Here is a 25,601-nt window from a genome sequence, read left to right as displayed (position 1 = left end):
ACTCGCACGCATACGCAGAAAACACTGACGGCACAGAGTTAATGTACAGTGACTGGTTGTGTGATAACAAATCTGTCAATACTGCAGAAAATATGCAGAAAACAAGGAAAGTGATGAGTTTTGAGGAACAGTTAATGAGACTCAGTCTTGAAATTTGAAAAAATATTCCTGCATTAGACATACAAAATGACAAAACCTGACCTTTTGTTGTTATTACCGGTGGAAACTATTGTAAATATATTCAGTCCTTTCATCTGTCTTTTTTAGAGGAAGGCAGGATTTAGCCCTGTTTCCATGAATTATTCAAAAAAAAAAAAAACAGTTAAAATATTTGGCCACAAAACTTAGCAGAATTTTGGATTTGATCCAAAACCCATCTGAGATTTTGCCATGGGCAGGATCTACACAGACATTATTACTTCAGCATGTCTGCAGTATCAGGTTTCCATCTCCTTCCAGAAATTGACTTTGACATTTTGGAGTAGGTGTTATATCAGGATGAATATGGATGACCAGGTACAGTGGCAGGAAAAAGGTATTGAACCCCATCCCAATTTTTTTGTGTATGTGTGTCTGTGTGTGTATCTCTTACTAAACTGTCAGATCTTAGGAATGACTTGTCTTGCTGCATAATGCAGCTGAACCTGAGCTCCAGCTCAGACCGGTGACCTGATGTTCTCCTTCAGGATTTTCTGTCAGACGCTGGAATTAATATTTCTCTCAATTGTGGCAAGCCGCCCCGACCTTGAAGCAGCAAAGCTGTCCCACAGCATTACTCTGCCACCTCCATGCATGACTGAAAGTATAATGGTCGTTTTGTTGTATTCTCTATTTAGTTTGTCAGCTCTAATGATCCCCTGTCTTCCAGTCACTTAAGCATTCTCTCACAAGGTCTTGGGTATATTAAAGTGTGCTGTGGCAAAATCCGGATGAAGCTTAATCTTCCTCCGGGTTGGCAGTGATTTACTTTGGCACACTCCCATGGAGGCCATTTTTGCCCAGTGTCTTTCAGACAGTAGAATATTGAACTTTATTGATGAGAGAAAGGCCTGAAGTTCCCCTGGTCTTCTGGGAATTCCTGTCACCCAGGTGCTGTTTGGCAAAACCTGAGAGGACAGCCACTACTAGGAAGGCTCACTGCTGTTGCGAGGCTTCTGCATTTGAAGATCGGTCTCTAATCTGATTAGTCTCAGAGATGCAGAAACTTATTTATTAACCTCTCCTTTTTTGACATTATGATCTACTAGTTAGATCTTTTGGTAAACTTCATGCTACCGGAAAGTCCTAATTTGATTGGTAAATGCTATTTACCAGGTGTCAGTTTGTATAGCTGATACTATATTTTAGAGTTTTGGTAACCAAGAGGATATGTGCTTTTTTGTTTTAACATATTTTATAAGATAAGCTTTGTTGCTTCAGCAGTTATTGCTTGGGTTTCATAAACTGAAGTTTATTTTTTTTTTTTTAATCAGACAGTTTAGGATGAGATGCATACAAATAAAGAATACATGGAGAGGGCTTAAATATTTCCTCGCTATTCAGTTTTGAGATCCCTTTTTTCTTCCATGTCAAAGTGAAATATTGCACTTTTCGCTTCACTGCATTTATTTCAAAGCTCCTAACATGTACCTCTGGCCTACACTTCAAATGCACAACCTATGAAAAGCACATGAAACAGGGTGTTGTGGAGTAAACTGCACAAGCAGATGTACAAGACTTCAACAGGGGGAGGACACACAGAGGCAGAGTAAAACCCAAATCCAGACAGGCAGAGGTCATACAAGTGTGATCAGTCAGCAAGAGTAAACTAAACCAGGAGGGCACAGGCAAAAAACTAAGTCTATAAAACAGCCCAAAAGGTCTCTCACACACACACACACACACACACACACACACACAAGGAAGTCAACAATTAAACACAAAGGATGCAAGAAAATTCCAGGAAGACTTGACTGAACAAGAAAATCTGGCAACTTGAACATGAGCAACTGCAAGTGTATAGCACACACTGAGTGTGACTAATACAACACAGATTAGGTTGACCAGAATGGACCATACAATTATTAAAGGGTTTATAATAATACACAAAGAACAATAATTACAAAATAAAACAGGTTTTATCGTAAACACGACAACATATAGCTTGATGGCATGTCAAATCTCTCACTCAGTGAACTGGACTGAAGCTTAACATATCACTCTGAAGGGGAAGGGGGGGGCGGGGTAGCAGAAGATCTTTATTCTCTATAATATTCAGATCAGTATATTTATTAATGTGTGCTGTGCTTCTACTGATGTCTGTGTGGGTTTTATTATTGTGCTTTAGTTAAGTTGTATGTTTTGCTTCAATAAACAGAAGGGAATGAATCTGCAATCGGAGTGAGCCGTCAAAGCCTGGGAGGACAGTGCCCCAGACATGCAGGCAAAGACACATTTTATATGCCATTAACTGAAGAATGTTTACTTTAACTGATTTAAACATAAATCCGATTTTTTATACACTCTGAGGCAAGTTTATTTCTTAAATAATCACTCATTCACAGGTTCGTTCAATAAGACAGCAGCAGAAATCACGTGATTAGTCATTCTTCTCCTTTGCAGCACTATCTCCATCTTAACTTTGCTCGGAATAAAGGCAACATAACAACCAACATTAGCATTTGCTGCCACCATGTGGCCAAAGATTTAACAGCAATGGGTACTGACGGCGTCAAAGGAAAGAAAGGTTTGACGATTTTTTTTTTGTTTCTGTGTTTCTAAAACTAATCAGACGTTCACCAAACGTACCACATGCAAGCTACACAAATGACTTATATGATGTTTTAAATGAACATTATTTAGTCCTAAAAATGACTTAACTTCCATTGTGTTTGATGCTTCACTAACCACTGCAGTATACTAAGAAGCAAACTACAGCAAGTAGGAACACTCGAATAGGAAAAAAGAGTGGAAATTGTAAAAGACACATTTATAAGTTGATCCACTGATAAATGAGGGCCATCTGCACCTTTACAGGGAGAGCATTAAAAAACAACAACAACAAAAAACTAATGAAAAACTGCTTTATGTCTGTCTTTAGCGGATGCAGTGTTGAGAGAGTTCATGCAGATTTGTCATCTGGTGTGATGTAACTGTATAAATAAAAAGAAGACCTGAAAAAAAGGTTTTGTCTTTGTTTTTGAGTCACATTTGCTTGTTGAAGATCAACAGGAAGTTCAAAATAAAAATAAAGAAGACAAAAGACAAACCAACGAGGAAAGGTGCAAAGTTTCTGTGTTTCTTTTCTAAATATCGACTACATCGATTTTCTTTCCACTTCATTGTATATTTTCATCCACTTCTGCTTAAAAATATAAATTGAACCAGATTAGTGAGGCAAGTTCTATATCTACTGATCCATTTTATTCTGCTTATCCACTTTAGGGTCACAATTGGGTCTAATTGTTTCAAATTAAAGCAACAAAGTGGCTCTCCTAAACAAAAATATTGATAATAAAAAGTCTTCATAGAATTAATTGCACTGATCATAATTTCACTGAGGTCCGTTATGAAGGGGAAAAGCCTAAAATTTTGAGGAGATCTCTTCCAGCTTTTATGAGTGCAACTTCTGGGTGCACATACACATAATGAAATAACACAATCATTAGTGAACATTTAAATGCAAAGCTGCAACAGTTCTTAACTGAGACCTTCAGCTGGTTTACTTTGCATCATTTGTTATGCCCTCTAAATGTTACCTGTCCTCTTTATTGATGAAACCCTTTCTCCTCATTTGAATTAATCAATTTAATCTGTGTTTTCCAAATCCTGTGGATGGCAGGTACAAAAGGTTAAAAACATGGGAAATTGTTTTCTATGTTGTTGTTGTTCCTTTTCTGTGCTGTTTGAATGTAACGTTTGGTTTGACTGTATCATGCATGAATCTTGGGAGGGATGTAGAGGTCTTTGGTTTTGTTTTTATTAGTGTCTCTGTAGCGATTGTTGAGGTTGAGGTTACCTCATGGCTCTAAATTGGCTGTAGGTGTGAATGTGAGAAAGGTGAGTGCTTAAAGTGACCAAACTAATATCGTGTGTTGAATCTGCGAATGTGATGCGTAGTATAAGGTGCTCTGAGAAATCCACGAGACTAGATAAGTGCTTTATGCCAGAGCCGGACTCCTGGTCCATTCCATATAAGCCCATAAATTAAATATAAACTTATAGCCACTTTATTAGGTACACTGTTGAAATACTGTTTGAGCAGTAACTCAAATAACCAATTGTAACAGCAAGAGTATGGAGAAGTGCATCTCTGAACACACAACATACAGAAGATGGGCCACAGCAGCAAAACACCACACCAGGTGCGACTCAGCTCTGGTAACTGCCAGTTAATACAGAAATTAAATCTTTAATGCAGGGATTTCCTAGAGGCTAAAACATTCTTATATCCAGCAGATTTCATCTCTTTTGTATGGTTTACCTTCTTTTTCTGATAAGATAAGATAAGATAAGATAAGATAAGATAAGATAAGATAAGATAAGATAACTCTTTATTGTCATTGCACAGTCATACATAGTACAATAGTACAATGAAATTGGAAAACTGTCCTACGTCGGCACTACATATAACACAACACGACCGATACGACACATCACAACACAACACAAACAACACAACACAGTATAATAAAAGAAGAATAAGTGTATTTGTGTTGCACACTGCTATTATTGCACATTAATTGTTATTGCACCTTGTTATAAATATAAATATTATTATTGTTACTGTTTTTACCGTTGTTACCCCCCCCCCCCCCCCCCCAAAAAAAAAAAAAAAAAAAAAATAGCCAGTCAGGTCAGCTATTAGCATTGATCAGGGCTATTGCCCTGTTGTAAAAGCTGTCCTTGAGTCTATTTGTTCGGGACCTCAGCAGCCTGAACCTCCTGCCAGACGGCAGCAGCTTAAACACCCGGTGTCCTGGGTGTGTACCGTCCCGTAGGATGCTGCGTGCCCTCTTGAGACAGCGAGTGCTGTACAGGTCCTTCAGGGAGGGAAGAGGATGTCCAATGATTTTTTGGGCCATATTGATGACAGCTGGAGAACCACACACCGATGCAATATGTCAGCACACTTTCAATGGAGCAGCGGTAGAAGACGGTCAGCAGCTCCTTCTTCAGGTCCATTTTTCTGAGGATTCTCAGAAAGTGGAGACGCTGTTGGGCCTTCTTTAAAACTGCAGAGATGTTAGAGCTCTAGTTAGAGCTAGTTGTTCATGAAAGAAGAAAAATTTGATGAGCTTTGAGTTTTTTTCCCCTAAACAGTCTTAGTTTATTTCTACTACATTTTGGCAAGTCCCATAAAAGTGGATGGAGTAAAATCGGCCAATGGAACTTTAATTTGTGCAAAACATAAAGACAGTCCAAAGATTCACAAAAATATGATTTCTCAGTCAGCTAGTGAACAGTCCCATATGCAGTCGTTCAGATGGCATAAATGGTCATGATTAATTATCAGTATTAAATAGGTTATCAGCAGGAATGACAGTCTTACACCATCATAGTGATGGACCCAAATGGTTTCTTCTATATTAATGGCAGACAGAAGCCCAAGGCTGCTGGGGCCATTTCCAGCACGTCTTCAGTACAAATTGGTCCTGGCTTCACAAAATGTACATGTGCTGGAGCACGTATTGAAACCAGGGGTTCCTTTACCTGCTGCATGTTTGTGAGTTCACGAATGGTTGATATTGTGAGCTAAATGAAAATTGACCCACACTGATTTTTGGGGGAACCATTTGAGTCTAGGGCATATTTTGGAGAATTATTTAAGTGAAAACATTGATCATAAACACTGATGACTGATCATAATTAATTTTCAGTCTATAATTATATAAACTACGTGTTTTCAGTTATTGTACATACTATCAATACTCAACTCTTCCTGCTTGTCTCTTCAATGGAGCATGAGACAAAAGAGGAAAAGGAGTTTAATCACCTGCTTAAGCGCCCCTGGGGCAAACCAGCGTGACTGGTTAGGGCACTTCAGTCAAACTAATTCTATTATCTGTAAATATTTAAAGGTTTTATATGATTTTAATATCTATATGAATCCATGTTTGTGTAAATATTTATTCTTTGCATCATATTTTGTTTGGTGTTATGTATTCCAGATACGTGAAACAGGTAGAGTATGAAGGGAAAGCAGTCGTTTCCATAGGGATTAGTGCGCTTGTGAAGTCCTGCTGTTTAACAAAAAAAGCCACAAGTTGGTGCTTGAATTTTATTTCAGCCTCATGCCCCTTTGTTTAAAGCTTGATGCTACTGTCAGTTGAACTGATCATTCAGAATGGAGTCTGTTTTGTATTTTGTCACTCAACTGGATGTATGGCACACTCAGAGTCTCTTAATATGGAATCCACACAGCCAGCAGATGTCATAAGTTTACAACTTCCCTTTCATTATAATGAACTGAACCTCAGTGCAGTACATGTGTCAAGATAAATATTGCTTTAGGGGCATTTTTCAGACAATAGGTTTCGCTGTTAAATGAGTGTTTGACCTGAAAATGAGCAAATGAGCAAGCAAAACTTTACAGTTTCCCAGATGCTAGTTAAACATCCAGTTTAAAATTAGATATGCAGGCTTTATTACAAAATTATGCAAACTCCTTGCCTCAAACTCCTTGTCTCTTGTTAAGCGCTTAACAAGAGTGAATTATATTAACTTTGTTTATTTTGTGGTTGCAGTACTTAAGAACATTTACCAGGACTCATTATCACTGCAGGCATCTCAGTCATGGTGGCCTGTTGCTCAAACTGTTGTTGAAGACACAGACACTGGAAAGCATGTTACAAATGCACGACTCGTGATAATGACATGAGTCTTACAGCTACAGATAACTAAGTAAATTTTAAAACTTCTGCAGTAGAAATGAATTTTAATAAACTAATTTAAATTCATTTAATCTGCTTTATTTCTATAGCCTAAAAATATCACAAAACAGGCGTAACAATGAAAAATGTCAGTTACAGTTAGAAAAGATCATTGTTTGCACTTACAGTAAGTAATTATCCCATTCCACTACACAGTCTGTTTTTGTCCCGTTGTTTAGCTGTTAAGACATCTTTAGTCAATATTTCTGTGTTTATAAAGTGTTTATTTAACGATAGCAAGAAATAAACTCCCAGACCATTCCAGTAAACACAAGACACTAGCATGAGATTTCCTGGCTCAACTTGTTTCTCCATCTCTGAGATGTCTGAATCTTTAAGCGTTTGTCTGTTATATGTAATCATTATTCAGACAAGTCCTGCAACTGTTACCTGCTCAAGACCTCACTGACGTACATCACCGTATGTAAATGTTCAACCACAGCTTTCTGAATACTCTTTGTTTTAAACTCTTTCTATAATACATGAGCCAATGCTTATTGTGCTAGTTTCAATTGATGTGGCTTAATATTCTACCAGGGCATGTATATGTTTGGCTTAATAAAAAAGTAAACTGAAAAACCAAGTTCACTCCATGATTCAACAGCTTCTACATCTTTAACTTGAAGTAACTGTTTTCTGTATGACTTTATCAGTCTCTCACATCATTGTGGGGGAATTTTATTGCACTCTTCTTTACAATGTTGCTTCATTCATTTATACACAGCTCTCTTAAAGTCTTGCCACTTTGACTGGGCCACTGCAGCACCTTAATTCTTATATTTTTCAGCCATTTCAGCCATTGCAGCCATGCTTGGGAATATTCTTCTGTCTAAACCAGTTTTATCTGTCACATTTGGTGCTAGAACACTTTAGAACACAGAGAAGTTCATGGCTGACTTAATGCTGCAAACCTAGTCCAAACCATCACGCCTCCGCCACCGTGCTCGAAAGTTGTTCTTTATGCTCATGTTGTGTTTGGTTTTCCAAGAACTGTGTATTATGGTCAAACATCAAACAAACAACAACAAAGCCAAAAACTCCTTGGTCTCATCTGTCCAAGGAGATCACTTCAGAAGTTTTGTAGTTTATTCAGAGGTAACTTTGTAAACTGAAGCACTACCGTGTTCTTTTCTCTACCAAGTTCCTCATAATTGTTCAGGCTTTTTCTAATTGTAGTGTCATTAACTTTAACATTTAACATGGTAACTGAGGCCTGTAGTATGTGAGATGTAGCTCTTGGCCAATGTTCCCTCTAATTTTCCATGTGTCTGAGCGAACACACAAACTCCCTGAGCGGTCCCTTGGACCACTGTGAGTGACATCAGACGTGTGCACTGTGGTCACGCCGGCACTGAATCCATCCAAGTTACATGGTTTATTAACATAATCAAATTACAGCATTTACATTTATGTTAGACTACTTTTAATTAACTGCTTTATCCCACTTACAATGAAAATGTAAAACAAAAATGTAGTCATTGACCCGTGTAGTATGTTAACACTATTGGAAGTAAAAATAACTTGAACTCAAATTTTGAAAACAACTTTTTTCTTTTTTCTTTTTTTTTTATAAAGCTCTGACTTGTATTATGAGTATGAGTCTGTGGTCTGGGAGAGAGTCCTGTAACTCTCTGTCTGCAAAATGCAGTATATAATGACCAATGTTGGGCAATTAATTATATAGTTACTTCTTCAAAAAAGTACCTCAGTTTGGCAAACAACAAAGTTTTTTGCAGCTATTTTTTTTTAAATGCAGCCAAGGTGTTTTTTGTTTTTTTTTTGTTTTTTTATCATTTCAAACTATTTACAAAACAATCAGCTGTTCTGCATCAAATTTGATGCCATACAAATTATTTGTGCCACTCCAAAAATAATTTCTGTCCACATAAAGGAGAACAACAGCCTGATACCTGCAGGCCTGACAGCAGGAGATGTATCACTCCTGTAACACCTGTAACATTCAGCAGTCGCCTTATTGTTCTGACACACACAACAAAACTATTGACTACACTACACACTAACTACATAAGATTTGCGCTATGGCGCAAATCTCTCACATCTCAAAACACCGGCGTCACTCCTAAAACTTCAATTTTTTGATTGGTCGACATGGTACTTTTTCGTAATCGTATCACCAGACCTGCGACCATATGTTCTGGACACTCGGGTAAAGAGAGGGGCTGAGCTGTCAGTTGAGTTGGATCAGGTGGCGGGGGAGGACGCTGGACAGACCCGGTGCACCTAAACGCATAGTGAGGGTGTGCTGGGAACGCCCAGCATCTCCATTGCCGAAGCTGCTGCATTGAGCTGCAAGGTGGTTGGTGCCTGTCGTTGTGGTAACCCCCGGACCAAATGGTGGACACCAGAGGTGAAGGGAGCCACCAGGCTGAAGAAGGAGTCCTATCGGGCTTGGTTAACCTGTGGGACTTTGGAGGCAGCTGACAGGTACCGGCAGGCCAAGCTGAATGCGGCTCAGGCAGTGGCTGAAGCAAAAACTCGGGTGTGGCAGGAGTTCGGAGAGGCCATGGAAAAAGACTTTTGGACTGCCTCAAAGAGATTCTGGCAAACCGTCAGGTGTCTCAGGAGGGGAAAGCGGTGTTCTACCTGCACTGTGTATAGTGCTGGCGGAGCACTGCTGACTTCAACTGAGAAAATTGTTGGGCGGTGGAAGGAATACTTTGAGGACCTCCTTAATCCCACTGACACGTCTTCCGAGGAGGAAGCAGAGTCTGGGGATGAGGGGGATAACCCGCCAATTTCCGGGGGCGAGGTCACTGAGGCAATTAAACAACTCCTTGGTGGCAGAGCCCCTGGTGTGGATGAGGTCCGCCCCGAGTTCCTGAAAGCTCTGGACGTTATAGGGCTGTCCTGGTTGACATGCCTCTACAATGTTGCGTGGAGATCAGGGGCAGTACCCCTGGACTGGCAGACCGGGGTGGTGGTCCCCATCTTTAAGAAGGGGGACCGTAGGGTGTGTTCCAACTACAGGGGGATCACACTCCTCAGCCTCCCTGGGAAAGTCTATGCCAGGGTGCTGGAAAGGGGACTTCATCCGCTAGTCGAACCTCAGATACAGGAGGAACAATGCGGTTTTCGTCCTGGTCACAGAACACTGGACCAGCTCTTTATCCTCTCAAGGATACTTGAGGGCACATGGGAGTTTGCCCAACCAGTCTACATGTGTTTTGTGGACCTGGAGAAGGCATTCGACCGTGTCCCTCGGGGTGTCCTGTAGGAGGTGCTATGGGAGTCTGGCCCATTGCTACAGGCCATTCAATCCCTATACAACCGTTGCAATAGCTTGGTTCGCTTTGCCGGCAATAAGTCGGACTCATTCCCGGTGGGTGATGGGCTCCGCCAGGGCTGCCCTTTGTCACCAATTCTGTTCAGAATTTTTATGGACAGGATTTCTAGGCGCAGCCAAGTGGCGGAGGGTTTTCACTTCGGTGCCCTCAGAATCTCATCTCTGCTTTTCGCGGATGATGTGGTTCTGTTGGCTACATCAGGTGATGGCCTCCAGCTCGCACTGGAACGGTTCGCAGCTGAGTATGAAACAGTGGGAATGACGATCAGCACCTCCAAATCTGAGGCCATTGTTCTCAGCCAGAAAGGGGTGGAGTGCCCAGTCTGGGTCGGGAATGAGTTCCTGCCCCAAGTGGAGGAGTTCAAGTATCTCGGGGTCTTGTTTGCGAGTGATGGGAGAAGGGAGCTGGAGATTGACAGACGGATTGGTGCTGCGGCCGCTGCACCGGTCAGTCGTGGTGAAGAGGGAGCTGAGTGTAAAAGCGAAGCTCTCAATTTACCGGTCGATCTACGTCCTTACCCTCACCTATGGCCATTAACTGTGGGTAGTGACCGAAAGAACGAGATCGCGGATACAAGCGGTGGAAATGAGCTTCCTCCGAAGGGTGGCTGGCCTCTCCCTTAGAGATAGGGTGAGAAGTTCAGCCATCCGGGAGGGGCTCAGAGTAGAGCCGCTGCTCCTCCACATTGAAAGGAGCCAGCTGAGGTGGTTCGGGCATCTGACAAGGATGCCTCCTGAGCGCCTCCTGGGTTAGGTGTTCCGGGCATGTCCCAACGGGAGGAGGCCCCAGGGCAGACCCAGGACACGCTGGAGAGATTATATCTCTCGGCTGGCCTGGGAACGCCTTGGTGTTCCCCCGGATAAGCTAGAGGAGGTGGCTGGGGAGAGGGAGGTCTGGGCTTCTCTGCTTAGGCTGTTGCCCCTGCGACCTGGCCCCGGATAAAGCGGAAGAAGATGGATGGATGGATGGATGGATGGATGGATGGATAGTTATGGACATTCTCTCCAGCCCCTAGTTTGAGAATAAGAGAAAAAACAACATTAATAACATTGCTATAGTGAATTTGTCTGGCCACAATAACCAGGCAGTGAAAAAAAAAGTTTAACCATTCATTGTGAACCTTTAGCAGGAACAGAGAAAAAAAATGGAATGCAGTCAACCACAGTAGTTCTCAAACTGAGTTCCACTGTACATAGAGCTGCTGCTGGTGGAGTGTGGACAACCATTGTTAAATCACTAATTAACTGTGATCAACCACATTTTGGTTTTGAAAGCTGAGTTCAGTTTCACCAGTCACACCCAGGCCTGATTAATGCCAGTGAATCTTTCAGCCTATTTCACTTAAACAGAACTTCTCTGACAAAGAGAAGTAGACTGAAAGATCTCAAAAAGCAACACATCATGCCACAATCTAAAGAAACAGCTGAGAAATAAAGAAGTCATTGACGTCTATAGGTCCGGGAAGGGTTACAAAGCCATTTCTAAAGCTCTAGAACTCCAGTGAACCACGGTGACAGCCATTATGCATAAATGTAGAAAACGTGAAACAGTGATGAACATTTCCTCGAGTGGCTGGCCTACCAAAATTACTCTAAGAGCACATCAACGATTCATCCAAGAAATCACAGAAAAACTCATCTAACAAACTTCAGGCCTCACTTGCTTCAGTTAAGGTCAGAGTTCATGATTCAACAATAAACAACAAAACATCCCAATGATCCCCAATGATCCCCAAGACCTCTGGGAAAAAATATTTGGTTTACTGACAAGACAAAAGCGGACCTCTTTGGAAGGTTTGATTTCTATTTCATCTGGTATAAAACTAGCAGAGGCTTTTTTAAAAAAGAAACTCATATGAAGAGTTAAACGTGGTGGTGGTATTGTGATGGGCTGTGGCTGTTTTGCTGCTTCAGGCCTTGGACGACTTGCCCTAATTGATAGAACCATGAATTCTGCTCTCTTGCAGAAAATCCATGAGGAAAATGTCCAGCAATCAGGTAGCGCCATGAAGATCAAGGGCACTTGGGTTATGCAGATGGACAATGATTTGAAATATAAAAAATAACAAAATTAGGTTTTTAGAGTGACCTAGTGAAAGTTCAAGACTAAATTTGATTGAGATTTGCATGTCCTTAAAAAAAAGTCGCTCATGCTTGAAAAATGCCCAACGAATTAAAACAATCTTAAAATTATTTTGTTTATCTGAAAGATGTGAATGCATGCAAAGAAGAGAAACAGAAAAAATCAGAAAGGAGGCTAATTCTTTTGCTTAGCAAACAGATTTAATTAATAATTAATAAAGATGTTCAGTGAAAATTTTGAAGGATTCTACCTACTAACTTACCAATTTTGTGAAGTGAGGAATTCCAGCAACTCCCCAAAACTTTTTACAGTGTATGCTTTATTAAACAGTTTCATCATTTCATCATTACTGTGTCTAATAATGACTATTTTTTTTTTTTAACAAAGATAGATATTAAAGAAATAAAACGTTTACACGTTATTAACCTTTTGTTATTATGACCATTTGTTGGCTGAGCTAGAATCTATTTGTGGTTATATTGCTGTACGAAGCGGTATCTTTAGACGGTGAAAATAACCGTCTAAAGATACAGCTAAATATTGAATCTCTTCTGGTTGATAGCAACAGGCCAAACGCGGTGGAAAAAGACAGACAGGGACACCACCGGAGTTATGTGTGTCCTGTAACTCGGGCCAGTTAGATCTTATTCGTCATTGGTACATCCGGGTACCTTTTTTTTTTTTTTGATTGACAGTTGCCATGGCAACAAGCTAGAGCATCGCCATTTTGTCAGGAGGGTTTTTTTCCCCAGCTCAGTCTTTTCAAATGTTCTCCCTTCCCGCCGGAATAATGCTGTCAGTGGATATATGTCTGACGTTTTTGGATATCGAAATGCGTCTAGTGGATCGGATTAAGAAGATCAAGAGACCGACGTTTTAACACAGTTGAAATAATTAGGCGGCGCCGCACTAACTCAGTTGTCCGTGTCTCTGGTCCACCGGGCCGGTTCACTGCGCAGGTTTGGACCGCGCGCCATTTTGTGAAAATTGACACAAAATTCCTAACCAAAATTACCAGAGGACACGGATTCCGTTTCACGTTTAAAATACTCCGGATTTAACCGTGTTCTCGTGTTTGTCGAAGTGGCCGGCGCCAAATTTGCGAAGACGGCGTAAAAATCTGAATTTGGCAGAACATTTATTTAGCGGTGGCTGGATTCGTTAGCTTGACGCTAGCCACAGAAGCTACAGCTAGCCAATGTTAGCTGCGTTCATTTTGTCAACTAGCTAGCCAGCTCGCTAAGGTTAGCTGGTGAGTTATGCGTGCTAGTTAACGTTAGCATGTCGCTTGTCATCAGCTGATAGTAACGTTAGTCAAGAGTTTCTTCGACAGGCGATGTTTTTCCACAGTGCTTGGGACATGAAGAGCGCAATGAACCTGGCTGGCGAATTATTTTAGCCGGTCAGAGGACGGGGGAATTGGATTTAACGTTAACATTACTCGCTAACCGTGCAGGGAGGGGAGAATCTCAAGCTGGATAAGTTTCCTCATCATACAGGTTATTGGACTTTAAATGAAGATCGTGCCATCAGAGGTGAGCAAAAGCCTTTGCGAAAGCGTCCAGGTTAACGCTTTCGTGGATGTATATGTTGTGTGTAACGTCAATGGTTAACAATGATGGACGCGATCGTGAAGTTAAGAAAGGTAGCTTATGGTATGGCGGCTAGCTAACGTTTTGTGGCGGCGCCGACTCCGCTGGAGCCACCTATAACGTTTGCTTTCAGTCAGTAGGTCAACTGATTATTAATGTCAGACAGAAACAGCATCCGAACTGGTTTTTGGACTAACCTAGAGAGCGAGAGGGGTGCAGCGGATTGTGTGGGTTTAGACGAAGAGTCATGCTGGCACAGTGTTAACGTTAAAGCTAGCCCTGCGATATTAGACTGTCATTGTAGGATTGAAGAAAATGTTGCTCTGCTGGCTCATATTTCCGTTGTGAATTACTGTCTAACTATATTACTTGCAGAGGTGTAGTTTTAATTTTTACAGCAATGGAGTGCGAAAGCTAACCAGGCTAACGCCTCGTAGCTAAATCGGCTATCTCGGCTAATGGTTAACGCTGACTTGTTGACGAACCAGCTGAATGGGCCCCACAACCCGCTGGCTGCACACACAGCGTCACTAGCTAACGTTAACACTGGATTGGTGAGAGATATGCTTGCTTGTCCCGCAGTTTTCAGGGTAACGTTAACGACGACAGCGTTAGCTAGTTAGACTGCTAACGGTAACGTGAGCCTGAATACGTTTGTCATTTATGCGTGGAATTGGGAGTTACATACACGAACGATATGTAGCAAGACTGGCCGCAAATTAACACTGAATATGCTTCCTAAATTCCAACCATGACGAGCGCTACCCCATCATCTGTAAGTACAGAGCTACCCGGCGACGGTCTTTATACACGAGCGTTAGGCTTTTAATTGTTTTGGGTTGGTTTCGTTTGATTCAGCTTTGGAATGGATCTAATCAGTTGGGCGTGAGAAGATGACACGCAGACTTGTTATAGAGGTCTTTAGCCATCACTTATGATATGATACGGCTAGTAATAGCAAGCTAGCTGTCGTTATATTTACACCTAAATAGGCCCGTTGATGCCGTAATGACTAGAGGCAGGAAAGGAACTGTTCATATGTCAGTACTGAAAATTAACAAGAATCAGACATTTAGGGGAGACTAAAGAGCCACAAGTGCGCTTGCAAAATGGCTTTGTGTTAAAATAGAGCTGATATTTTCCCCTGTGTGGTTTGTCTTTTTTTATTAAATGACAATTTTACCTCTTAGTTTTGTTAGTATAGTGCCTGCCATTGTGTTTGTGAATTTCTGTCAAACCAAACTTTTTCAGTTCTTTGTCAAAACAGTAATGGCAGTAAGGCCAGTTGGGTTCTCAGCAGCAGATGGCAATTTTAAGTTAAAATATTGTGTATTTAATTTCACCCCATTTAGATTATATTTCTAAAATCGGTATGAACATTCTGAGAGGAGGTCAAGTGCTCTTCTAGATCCACAACAATGCAAATCCTGTTTTAGTTAATGTCTGTGATAGAACTATTTAGAAGTTTCACAAGAGCTATATGTATTAAGTATTTCAAATATGTAATTTCCTGGGTCTTAACTATTTTTACAGTAAAAGCACAAGTAGCTTGAAATTTTCAAATTTGAGGTCTGTTTGTAAACTCCCTCCATTAACACATTTACCCCAAGTGAGCTTCTTAAAGTTTTGGGGTGTCTTCTGCTGTCTAGCAGTTCTCTGTCCCTTCTTATGAAAAGTTTAACCACTCTGAAGTTAAGTCCCACCAAAGATGCACAATGATGATATTCTGTTTTTATTCTTTGTAGTGGGTTGTGGTTTGCTGCTGGACTCTCCTCCCAGGATGATATGAAATTTTACAGGAGAAGATGCATCCAGGTTAGCTGCCATATATTAAGCCTTAACCCTTTGGTGAGGAAGTAGTGCTCTTCTAGGAGCTTCTCTTTCAGTTTTGTTGTTGTTTTAAATTCAGACTCAAAAATTTGTAGGACTCTCTTAAGGGGGGTAAAAAAGTCAAGTAAGGATGAATAATTAAGAATTGTCAGTACAGAATTTACCATTTAATTCATTGCAATTATTTCATTGCAGAGCTCAAAGTAATTAAAATTTGTTTAGTTTTTTTTTGTCTGAACTGAACAAGCAGTAAAACAAAGTAGTTATGACAAATGGAAGTGCTTTAAATTTAAAATATGTTGTAAAGTGTGTCTATATATGTATATAAAAGTGAAATATAAGTGTTACTTTTCAAATAGTGTTTGACTGTGCTCCATCTTCTTACAGTTCCTCTTATTTCTGTCAGTGGATGTGCTTTTTTTTTTTTTTTTTTTTTTTCTTGCTTTTCGAAAGCTGGGTCAGCTTTGTAACGCTCTCAGATGGAGTGCAGGTTTTGGGCTGTGCAGCTATTTTGCTGTCAGGCTCTTGTGTTGAAAGCAACGTCTAAGTGTGCCAAAGTTCAATTTTATTTCTTGTTTATTTCTTGTTTTCTCATTGGAAAATGGGAGCAGCTCTGCCCTGGCAACAAAAGTAGGCTATTTGCATACTGCGTTGTGATTGGTCTGTGCATTGATGGGCTTGCCAAATCACGCTGTATCTCTGTGGTGATAGGCTATGCTAATTAGGTGCTGTTGCTGGGATTCTGAATAGTGGTTACTGTGTAGCACTGGTGAATTGTGTTGTCTGGTGAGAGATGCTGATAGCTGAACATGCTATTTAATAATTTTTTGATTCCTTCTGGCTTAAAATGAAGGATGATTCACTGTACAGTGTGGAGATGCTTTATTTTCACCCCTTTTCACTGTTAAACCTGCTGTTTTGCTCCTTTTTCTTCACAAAGGTTAATATGTTACTATTGTATTTTATTTTGTGGTAATCCTTTAATGCTGTTTTTTTTTTTTTTTTGCTTTAAATGTTTAACAAAAGACACTTTGTATTAACCTGACGTTTCTCTTAAATATGTATTCATCCTTGCTATTCTCAACATCATTTTTGCCTCTTTTTTTTAATTTTTTTTAAAGAACGATCTTATTTCACTATACATATAAACACTAGAAATGCATAATTTGCATAAGTATTTTATTTCCCCAAAGTTAAATTTAGGTTCTTTTTTGTGTTAAGGGAAGCATTGCCTGTTTAAGTAGCAAAACAAAAAGGCCATTTGTATTTTGTCTGTACAGTAAGTAGAAAATATATTTTTACTTTGTCTTTTTGGCCACACATTTCTTGTGTGGAGGAGGTAATACAATAGTTTCAAATGAAGATTATTACATTTTTTGTTCTTTTCTTACCTATAATGTTGAATCAGTTAATTTTGCAACTCAAAAGAGTGTTAATTTCTTCCAGGAGGAGAGACTTCAGCATGCAAACCTTCGTCCGTCCGGCTTGCGCCCTCTTTTTCTTTACACACTGCTGGTCTTCAGATGGCTGCTCCAATGCCCCATACGCACCAGCAGTACAGTGACCGCCACCAGCCAAGCACTGACCAATCTGTTACGGTCTTACCGTACAGCGACCAGACACCACAGCTCACTGCCAATCAGGTACACTAACCCTACCCTTCTCCACCTCCTGGATTTCCTTTCATCTTAACCCGGCAATACTTTTTGTGGTTTATTAAAGTCCGGTTCACCTTTTGTTGCTGTCACCAGGCAGAGTAGCTGCTTGTCAAATGTTTTCTTCACTCTGTTCATGTCATATTGTGCAAAATCAATTATAGTGCATTTAATGATAGCCCTTTAACACTAAGCTGTATCATCCATAGCTGCTGTGTATAGTTTTTCCCCCCTCTAAAATGCTGTTATTTCCCTTTTGTGATGCTTCAGAGGCACATGCCCCAGTGCTTTCGTGACCCAACTTCAGCTCCCCTGAGGAAGCTCTCCATTGACCTTATCAAAACATACAAACACATCAATGAGGTTAGTTTTGTTTTCATTACATGTATCTAGAGCTGCAATAATTAAATTTGAAATTAATAAACTGGTATTCTTATTGTTCTACTACATGTTTCAGTTAGTTTTACAAGTAGAATTGTATATACTTTTATATTTACTGTTTCTTTTGTCATGTGTGATATTGTGTTAATATATCAGGAATTTGGATTGATGGTCAGACAAAACAAGATATAGGAAGGTGTCACCTTGATCTGACAGCCTTTTTGTTCTATTCATTGTTATTTTGTTATTAAAGCGATGAATTGTTGCACCTTAAAAAAAAAAGAATACTTAAAAGTGTTTGGCGTTCTTTTTACGTTGTAATAGTCAGTGAAACTTATGTGAACTGTTTTTTAAACTTATAGGTGTATTATGCAAAAAAGAAGCGACGGCACCAACAGGGTCAGGGTGAAGACTCCAGTCACAAAAAAGAGAGAAAGGTCTTTAATGACGGCTATGACGATGACAACTATGACTACATCGTCAAGAATGGGGAGAAGTGGATGGACCGCTATGAGATTGATTCCTTGATAGGAAAAGGATCATTTGGACAGGTGCTTAATTTATACATCGTGCACCATATACACATGATTTGAATCATGGCATGGAGAAAATGCAGGTTTTTATGAGAAAATTATGGTTTACTTTTCATCTGTATCACCAGAAGATTTGTGAAGCAACAGCTGTAGGTTTTTTAGCTGTGGTTAACAGTCGGCAAGTAATTTTCAGAAACGATAATATTTGTTGTTTTTGGCATCTTTAGGTTGTGAAAGCATATGACCGAGCAGAGCAGGAATGGGTTGCCATTAAGATCATCAAGAACAAGAAAGCTTTCCTCAATCAAGCCCAGATTGAAGTGCGGCTCCTAGAGCTCATGAACAAACATGATACCGAGATGAAGTACTACATTGGTAATCAACTCTTGAAATTTGCATCTGATCATAAAAAACATATCAAAGAAGTTAAAATGGCTTTTTCTGTATTTGACTCATATGGGTACAATTTGGTTTGCTGCAGTTCACCTAAAGCGTCACTTCATGTTTCGGAACCACCTCTGCCTCGTGTTTGAGATGCTGTCCTACAATCTATACGACTTGCTCCGAAATACCAACTTCCGTGGTGTCTCACTCAATCTCACCCGGAAGTTTGCCCAGCAGCTATGCACGGCGCTACTCTTCCTGGCCACACCTGAGCTCAGCATCATCCACTGTGACCTGAAGCCTGAGAACATCCTCCTTTGTAACCCCAAGAGGAGTGCCATCAAAATAGTGGACTTTGGCAGCTCATGCCAACTGGGCCAAAGGGTACTTTTACCATTTTCTTTAGCAATGTTCAAATCAACATATATAAAAAAATATCTCTGGGAAGTGTGCCATAAACTTTTCCCCCCTGAACACTTGGTGTTATATTAGATAAAATGTCTCATTATCCCAGTTCTTTTACCCTTTTTGTAGATATACCAGTATATCCAGAGTCGCTTCTACCGTTCCCCAGAGGTGCTGCTGGGAATGCCCTATGACCTGGCCATTGACATGTGGTCCTTGGGTTGCATCTTGGTAGAGATGCACACTGGGGAACCTCTGTTCAGCGGAGCTAACGAGGTAAAAAAAAAAGTGAAACGCTACTTAGGTTTGTTCTATGCTGTAACACCACTAATAATAACAAATAGCAATAGCTTCCACCTCATGTTTACATTTTTTTTTAAAATGTCAGATAAATGTTTAAGAATAGTCATCTTTAGATTGATATTTAACTTAATGTGTTAATAAGAAGTCTTCAGTCTGCTTTAAGTTGCAAGTAGAAATGTCAAAGATTTTGTCAAATATTCCTTTCTGTCAGCATGACAGGAAGTAACTTTATTATTAACACTTTGTCCAGGTGGACCAGATGAACAAAATAGTTGAGGTTCTTGGTATCCCGCCTAATCACATAATGGACCTAGCCCCAAAAGCCAGGAAGTTCTTTGAGAAGCTTTCGGATGGTACATGGAGTGTTAAGAAGACCAAAGATGGCAAAAGGGTGAGCTCTTTTCTTTGTGCAGATGTACTCTTGCCACAATTTGTTTTGTTGAATGTTCTGGAATCATTACTGTAGATTTTGGTGATACACGAGTTGCCTTTAATGTGACGGTCCTCTGATTTAAATAGTATAAGCCTCCAGCTTCGCGGAAGCTCCACTCCATCTTGGGTGTGGAGACAGGGGGTCCAGGTGGCCGGCGGGCGGGGGAGTCTGGCCATGCTGTTGCTGACTACTTGAAGTTCAAGGACCTGATCCTCCGGATGTTGGACTATGACCCTAAGAGCCGCATCCAGCCCTACTATGCCCTGCAGCACAGCTTCTTCAAGAAGACTGCGGATGAGGGGACCAATACAAGCAGTAGTGTGTCTACAAGCCCCGCATTAGAGCAGTCCCAGTCTTCAGGAACCACCTCCAGCACCTCCTCTAGCTCAGGTAACAGCCACCAGCTACAGATTCTGGGTGCAGTGTTAATCCTTTTTAAGTAGTAATATGTGTACATCTGTATGTTGTTGCATTAGGTAACATGGTTAAGTAACCCAAAAATTTGCTGACTTTGTTTGGTAAAATGCGGTTTTTGTAAACTGTTTCTTAACTCTTACCACAAGTAAAATGACCAAGAAAAACAACATGGTATGAAACCCATACAGCTGTGTGGGATAGAATTTGACATATTTGAATTGCTGAGGCTTTTGTTTTGTTTAAAACTCAGGAGGATCATCTGGGACAAGTACCAGTGGCAGAGCCAGATCAGACCCTACCCATCACCACTTGCATAGTGGAGGACATTTCGGCACGGCAATGCCTGCCATGGATGGTGACAGCCTCTGCCCACAGGTCAGTAAGGTAGCTGAAAATTAAAAAGTTGTACTAAGTTCTTGGAATGCTGGTTGATTAACCCTTTAAGACCTACCATAGAACCAAGTCCGCCAGAGCTTATATTATATTTTTACATGCTGTAGTGCCATTTTTGGGAGCATTTCAAGTTGCTATACATCAATACAACCATTATAGCCCAGATTTTAATAATATGTATGCATTAAGTGCATAATAATTACATAAATTGCAAAAAAAGTGCAATAAACTACAAAACAATTGAAAATCGTTTTTGCTTTTTTAACATATATTTCTAGTTAGAGAAATTTAAGAGGCTTATCCCTCAAAACTGTAAATACAAAAAAGTTGCACAAAATAGTTTCCTACCACAGGAAATTTATTTTGAGTGTCTTCATAGTTTTATTTTTGAAATACACCAATTTTAAATACTGCAGGAAAAACGAAAATAAATATTATACTGCAAATTTGCAAAAAAAGCAGCATATGCATCAAAATAAACTATTTCCAGCAGTGCAATATGAGTCCTAAGCATCCCAGAAACGACACAAAGTCATAAAGTCAAAGATAACTTTTAAAAACACCAATAAAGGCTCATGAGGCCCTGATGGTAAAAAAAACTACATTTCCGCGAAAATGACGTCACTTCACGGTTTCGGGCAGGTAATGGCGGACATGCAAAAGTTCGTGCTGACGTCTATTCCAACGTAGGAAGTGTTATGAACACCTGATCGGATCGGCAAAGCGTGTTTCTGGAATATTATGTTTTTGTTGCTGCAAGCGCTTTTTATGCAGTTTTTGCAAAACTATATGTGGAAGGAAACTGTGACTTAGGACAAGCTGATGGCATAAGATGTAAGTACAACTCCTCCGGTTTCATATGGAAAAAAAATTATTGCGCTAGCTTACGTGGTTGCAGAGCTACCGGGATTTAAAAATAGTTACGCAAAACAGAGCGTGCCCGCTCCGACCGGTTTTAAAGGGTTAAACCAAAACTTAATAGCTTTTTTTTTTTTTTTTTTTTTTTTTTTAAAGTTCATACAAATGACTTCCTGTTAGTGTCATACAAGACTTCCTTCACTCATCAAAAATATTCTTAAATTTATTTTTCATGTATGACGTGTTATTTTATTATCAGTATTACTCGTCAGAAATGGTCACAGTTCCTGAATTGTGAATTTTAATTTTGTTTAGTTTATGTTCTCAAAGAAAGGTTTTAGCTGTATTCCATTACTGACTCTTCTTATTTGACAGGCAAGACAGCCTTACCCACCACCGCTGGTGTGGGGAGGTGGCGTCGGACCAGAATCAGTCACTGGAGAGACCCACCCAGTCCAGGAGACCACCTTCCATGTCCCACCTCAGCACCCTAAGGCCCTGCATCCCCACTCACATACTCATCACCACCATGGGCAGATGATGGCTACACGTCCACGCCCACGCCACTACACTTCCCCGACACACAGCTCCTCGACACAGGACTCCATGGAGGTGGTTCATGGCCATCTGTCCATGACCTCCCTGTCTTCCTCTGCCTCCTCTTCCTCTACATCGTCCTCTTCCACTGGGAACCATGGCAACCAGGCCTACCAGCTCCGCCATTTGCCCGCTGGAGCCCTTGACTTTGGTCAGAATGGTGGGCTGAGCATGGGGCTAGGTGCCTTCTCGAACCCACGGCAGGAGACTGGCATGGCAGCGCACCCTGCATTCTCCATGGGAACGAACACAGGGCCTGCCCACTACCTAGCGGAAGGCCACCTGGGCATGAGGCAGGGCATGGACCGGGAAGAGTCTCCAATGACTGGAGTGTGTGTGCAGCAGAGTTCTATGGCCAGCTCGTGACTGCACTGACATTTTGCTGTGTGTTCCCCCTGTGCGTCATTTTTAAGGTGGTGTTTTTTACTACAAGGTGTGTTGAGAACAAAAGCTGCTCACGTCAGAAGGGAGATATCACTGAACCGCTACTACAGAGATAAACCTTTGTTAAAAAGTATATATGTAATTTTCACCAGTTTTTCTTTTGCAATCATTAGGCACAAAATAATACTGCGGAATAACCATAGTGAGATTGAGACATCCATTTTACCATTTCACCAGTTTCATGTAACCACCAAGTAATCACCATATGGTATTATGTGGCAAAATCTTCTAAGGAGCATTTCAGAGCAAAGTTTGAAGCTGTTTTGCAGGTAGCTGTTGGTGATGAAATGCTTGGCGTCCTCCTTCGGTTCAAACCATGGACTGCCTGACATTACTGTTTCACTGGTTCTTAATTATTTTTGCCCTTTTTTTGTTTTGTGAAGTTTCACGTAAAAAGCTGCTTGTAAATCCTGTAGCTTGACAATGAGGGGAAGTGTTTGCGGTGATATTTCTTGTTGTTGGTCGGTATTGTGTAACTCTGTCAAAGGGGAGCACATAGCAGTGGAGTCCCTATGCGTGTGCTGGCCGGGTGGAGAGGAGACCCCGCAGGTGGATACTGGCACCAGCCGGGGTCCAAGAAGAGGGAAGCACCACCCCTCAGGCCTAGAGGCCCCGTAGTCCTGCAAGCTGCAACCGGGCCCGGCACAGGCGAGAGCAGCGATGGGCGTGGGAGACGAAAGGATCCAGCCCAGTGAAAGGAAGACAGTCAGTGGCTGGTTCTAGATAACCCTTTGGCCTTATGACTCATGGACTTGGAATGGGATGGAGCTGGACATTATCATTTGAATTAAGATGGCTTTTCTCTATTTTTCTCTCTAGACAGCCCTTAATTCTTTAAAGAAATTAAAACAACTTAGAAAAGGTAAACACGAATGGTAATTTGAGGCCTTTCTCGACAAAGATTTCGTCTTCAGCAGGGCCCCACATAACAGGGTCTTATTGTACACAACAACCTCCTAAACATTAATTCCTTGAAATTTACTGGTTAAGGATTTTGCAGTGGAAAGAACTATTCCAGAGTCTACCCTTTTATGTTTTATTTTTCCCCCCCTTCTGCATGTAGTTCCTCATCAGAACCACCTGCACAAGTCTCTCCATCCAAAACATGGAAACTGAAGAAAAAAATGAGTTAAGTGACTGCCTTTTTTCTCCTCAAATTATGCTGTGAATTTTACAAGAATTTATTTTCCCTTTGGATATGTTTTTATACCAAAGCAGTTGTTTTATAGCATATAGGTGTCTGTAACCAATAATGTAGCAGTTCACCACTTTGACGCAAAGTTTATCAAGATCTTATTTTAACGTCAACACAAACAGCTGCAATATATTACTTTAGCAAAACTGGAGATCGTTGTCGAGACCGTTGGCTATTGTGTATTCTGGCCAGATTTGTTTGCAACGTTTTACCAAAACTGTTTCCATATTAATTGGTAGATTATTTTGGGAGTCTTTTAAAACTTTGGTATGTTAGAGAATTTGGTAGTTACTCTGCAGGCTCCGGAGTAGCAAGATAGAGGCTGATGGTTTAAAAAAAACAACTAAAAAAAAACAAAAAAAACACAAAACACACAAAAAAAAAAACACAAAACAAAGGAGACTAATGCGTTCTATTTCTGTGTCGTCGTTTTTCTTTTGCCCCCATCATACTATTTCAAAGGGTGTTGCTGCCTTTCATACATCATTTGGTCAACTTGGCTAGTTTCTGCCGTGAAGCAAGACTGTGGCAAACCAGTTTGTGTTGAATGGTATTGTTCTGATTTGGTAGGGCAGATCCCCACGATTGTTGTCCTATTCAAAGGGAAAGGGTGTCTGTCAGCCCACAATAACATGCTTTGCCTAGGCAGAAATGCATGTCCTCAAAACATTACAGTCAATTACCAGATTTATTATTATTATTTTTATTATTTTTTTTTATATCAGGGATTTTGAAGTGCTTTCTTTCTTCTGTTGCTCATCTTACCAGCTTTGAAATTAGATATTAAAAAGAAAAGAAAAGAAACCCTGCCCACAGCCACCTTTCAAATTAAGGGCAGGACACAGGTCATGCTGTTGTCATCTTAAAGGAAAACCACCATACGAATTCATGCTTGGCATTTTCCATAAACACAAATGTAAAGCTACCTATATTGAGATTGGAGTTTTATCTGGATGTCAAGGTTATACTTGCAAATTTGCAATCATTTTCATACCCCGCAGAATTTGAGAAATTTCGAATTAGCCGGTGGTTTTTATTGCTGGCACTCATACTGGTACTAAACATTCCAAAAATAAAGACTGAAAGAAAAAAAAATTTGACTGCAGTGACTCGTAAGTGTGCGCCTATTTCAGATCATGCTGATTGACCTCTTATTTAGAGCAGTTGTCATGAAATGCAGCCCCTTTTTAATAGTTGAAATAGAATTTATGTATATACTTATATTTTTTTAATAAAGGAAGTATAGAACTCACTACCTTGCTCCTGCTGGTATGTTGATTATGTTTGTCAATTTGGTGACCATTCAGTGGGCAGGAACTCCTGTTTTCTTAGTGGCAAAACCTTGCCTTTTGGCAAAGGTACTTGACTACATCAGGACAACACTATGAGGTAGGGTTTGAATCAAACAGGGAAAGCTAGATCTTCAAACCTTAATAATTTTCACAGGGTATATTGTAAGTGCATGTACATCACAAACCTTACTTTTTGGTTATATGAGAAGCACATGGTTGGAGAAAAAAAAAGGTTCCATCGTTCATAAGCCTGTTCAGTTTGTGGGTTACACACAAACACGTATACTTGTTGACATATCTGAACACCCGACAGAAGTTGAAATCCTCTTATTTAATTTGGATTTATCCTTTTCATTTTTGAGTTCACATTTTTTCACTTTTTTTGTACATGCAACATGCACTATAGAATTGAACAGCATGGGGGAAAGGATAAGTCCATGTATCCACAGATTGTAAGATCTAGTCAAGACTTTGCTGTGTTTATGACAATGCCCTTTGTATTATATTAAGACAGTCTTATGTATGATATATAAAAAGAAGTTAATTGAATTCCTCTGTGTGTCTTTATTGTCCATTGACCCATCTACGTGA

At 40.4% G+C, this 25,601-nt stretch overlaps 1 protein-coding gene across 3 annotated transcripts; it reads left to right on the top strand.

Annotated features, from left to right (window-relative positions):
* The first annotated feature begins 13,007 nt into the window (after positions 1 to 13,007).
* Positions 13,008 to 25,559, top strand: dyrk1ab (dual-specificity tyrosine-(Y)-phosphorylation regulated kinase 1A, b). 3 transcript variants are annotated; one of them, XM_006801595.3, is made up of 12 exons: positions 13,008 to 13,833; positions 15,636 to 15,705; positions 17,167 to 17,363; positions 17,646 to 17,738; positions 18,119 to 18,307; positions 18,517 to 18,664; positions 18,771 to 19,057; positions 19,208 to 19,354; positions 19,632 to 19,772; positions 19,901 to 20,204; positions 20,482 to 20,606; positions 21,858 to 25,559. In XM_006801595.3, the coding sequence occupies exons 2-12, from the start codon at positions 15,696 to 15,698 to the stop codon at positions 22,443 to 22,445; spliced, it is 2,229 nt and encodes a 742-aa protein (XP_006801658.1). In that variant the 5' UTR covers positions 13,008 to 13,833; positions 15,636 to 15,695; the 3' UTR covers positions 22,446 to 25,559. The 3 variants fall into 3 exon arrangements, with proteins under 3 accessions (XP_006801658.1, XP_006801660.1, XP_006801659.1); XM_006801596.3 differs by lacking the exon at positions 13,008 to 13,833 and adding an exon at positions 14,366 to 14,665; XM_006801597.3 differs by lacking the exon at positions 15,636 to 15,705.
* The last annotated feature ends 42 nt before the right edge of the window (positions 25,560 to 25,601 follow it).

This window comes from Neolamprologus brichardi, chromosome 14 (assembly GCF_056152115.1).
Source record: "Neolamprologus brichardi isolate AB-2024 chromosome 14, ASM5615211v1, whole genome shotgun sequence".
In the NCBI taxonomy this organism is placed as follows: Eukaryota; Metazoa; Chordata; class Actinopteri; order Cichliformes; family Cichlidae; genus Neolamprologus; species Neolamprologus brichardi.
The sequence above is the reverse complement of the archived record's forward strand: the minus strand, read 5'-3'. Positions and strand labels throughout refer to the sequence as shown.

Excerpts from the sequence above, each read along its gene's own strand:
- dyrk1ab (XM_006801595.3), top strand. Across the intron at positions 17,739-18,118 it reads CATACAAACACATCAATGAG|GTGTATTATGCAAAAAAGAA; the intron begins GTTAGTTTTGTT and ends TTAAACTTATAG. Across the intron at positions 18,308-18,516 it reads GAAAAGGATCATTTGGACAG|GTTGTGAAAGCATATGACCG; the intron begins GTGCTTAATTTA and ends TGGCATCTTTAG.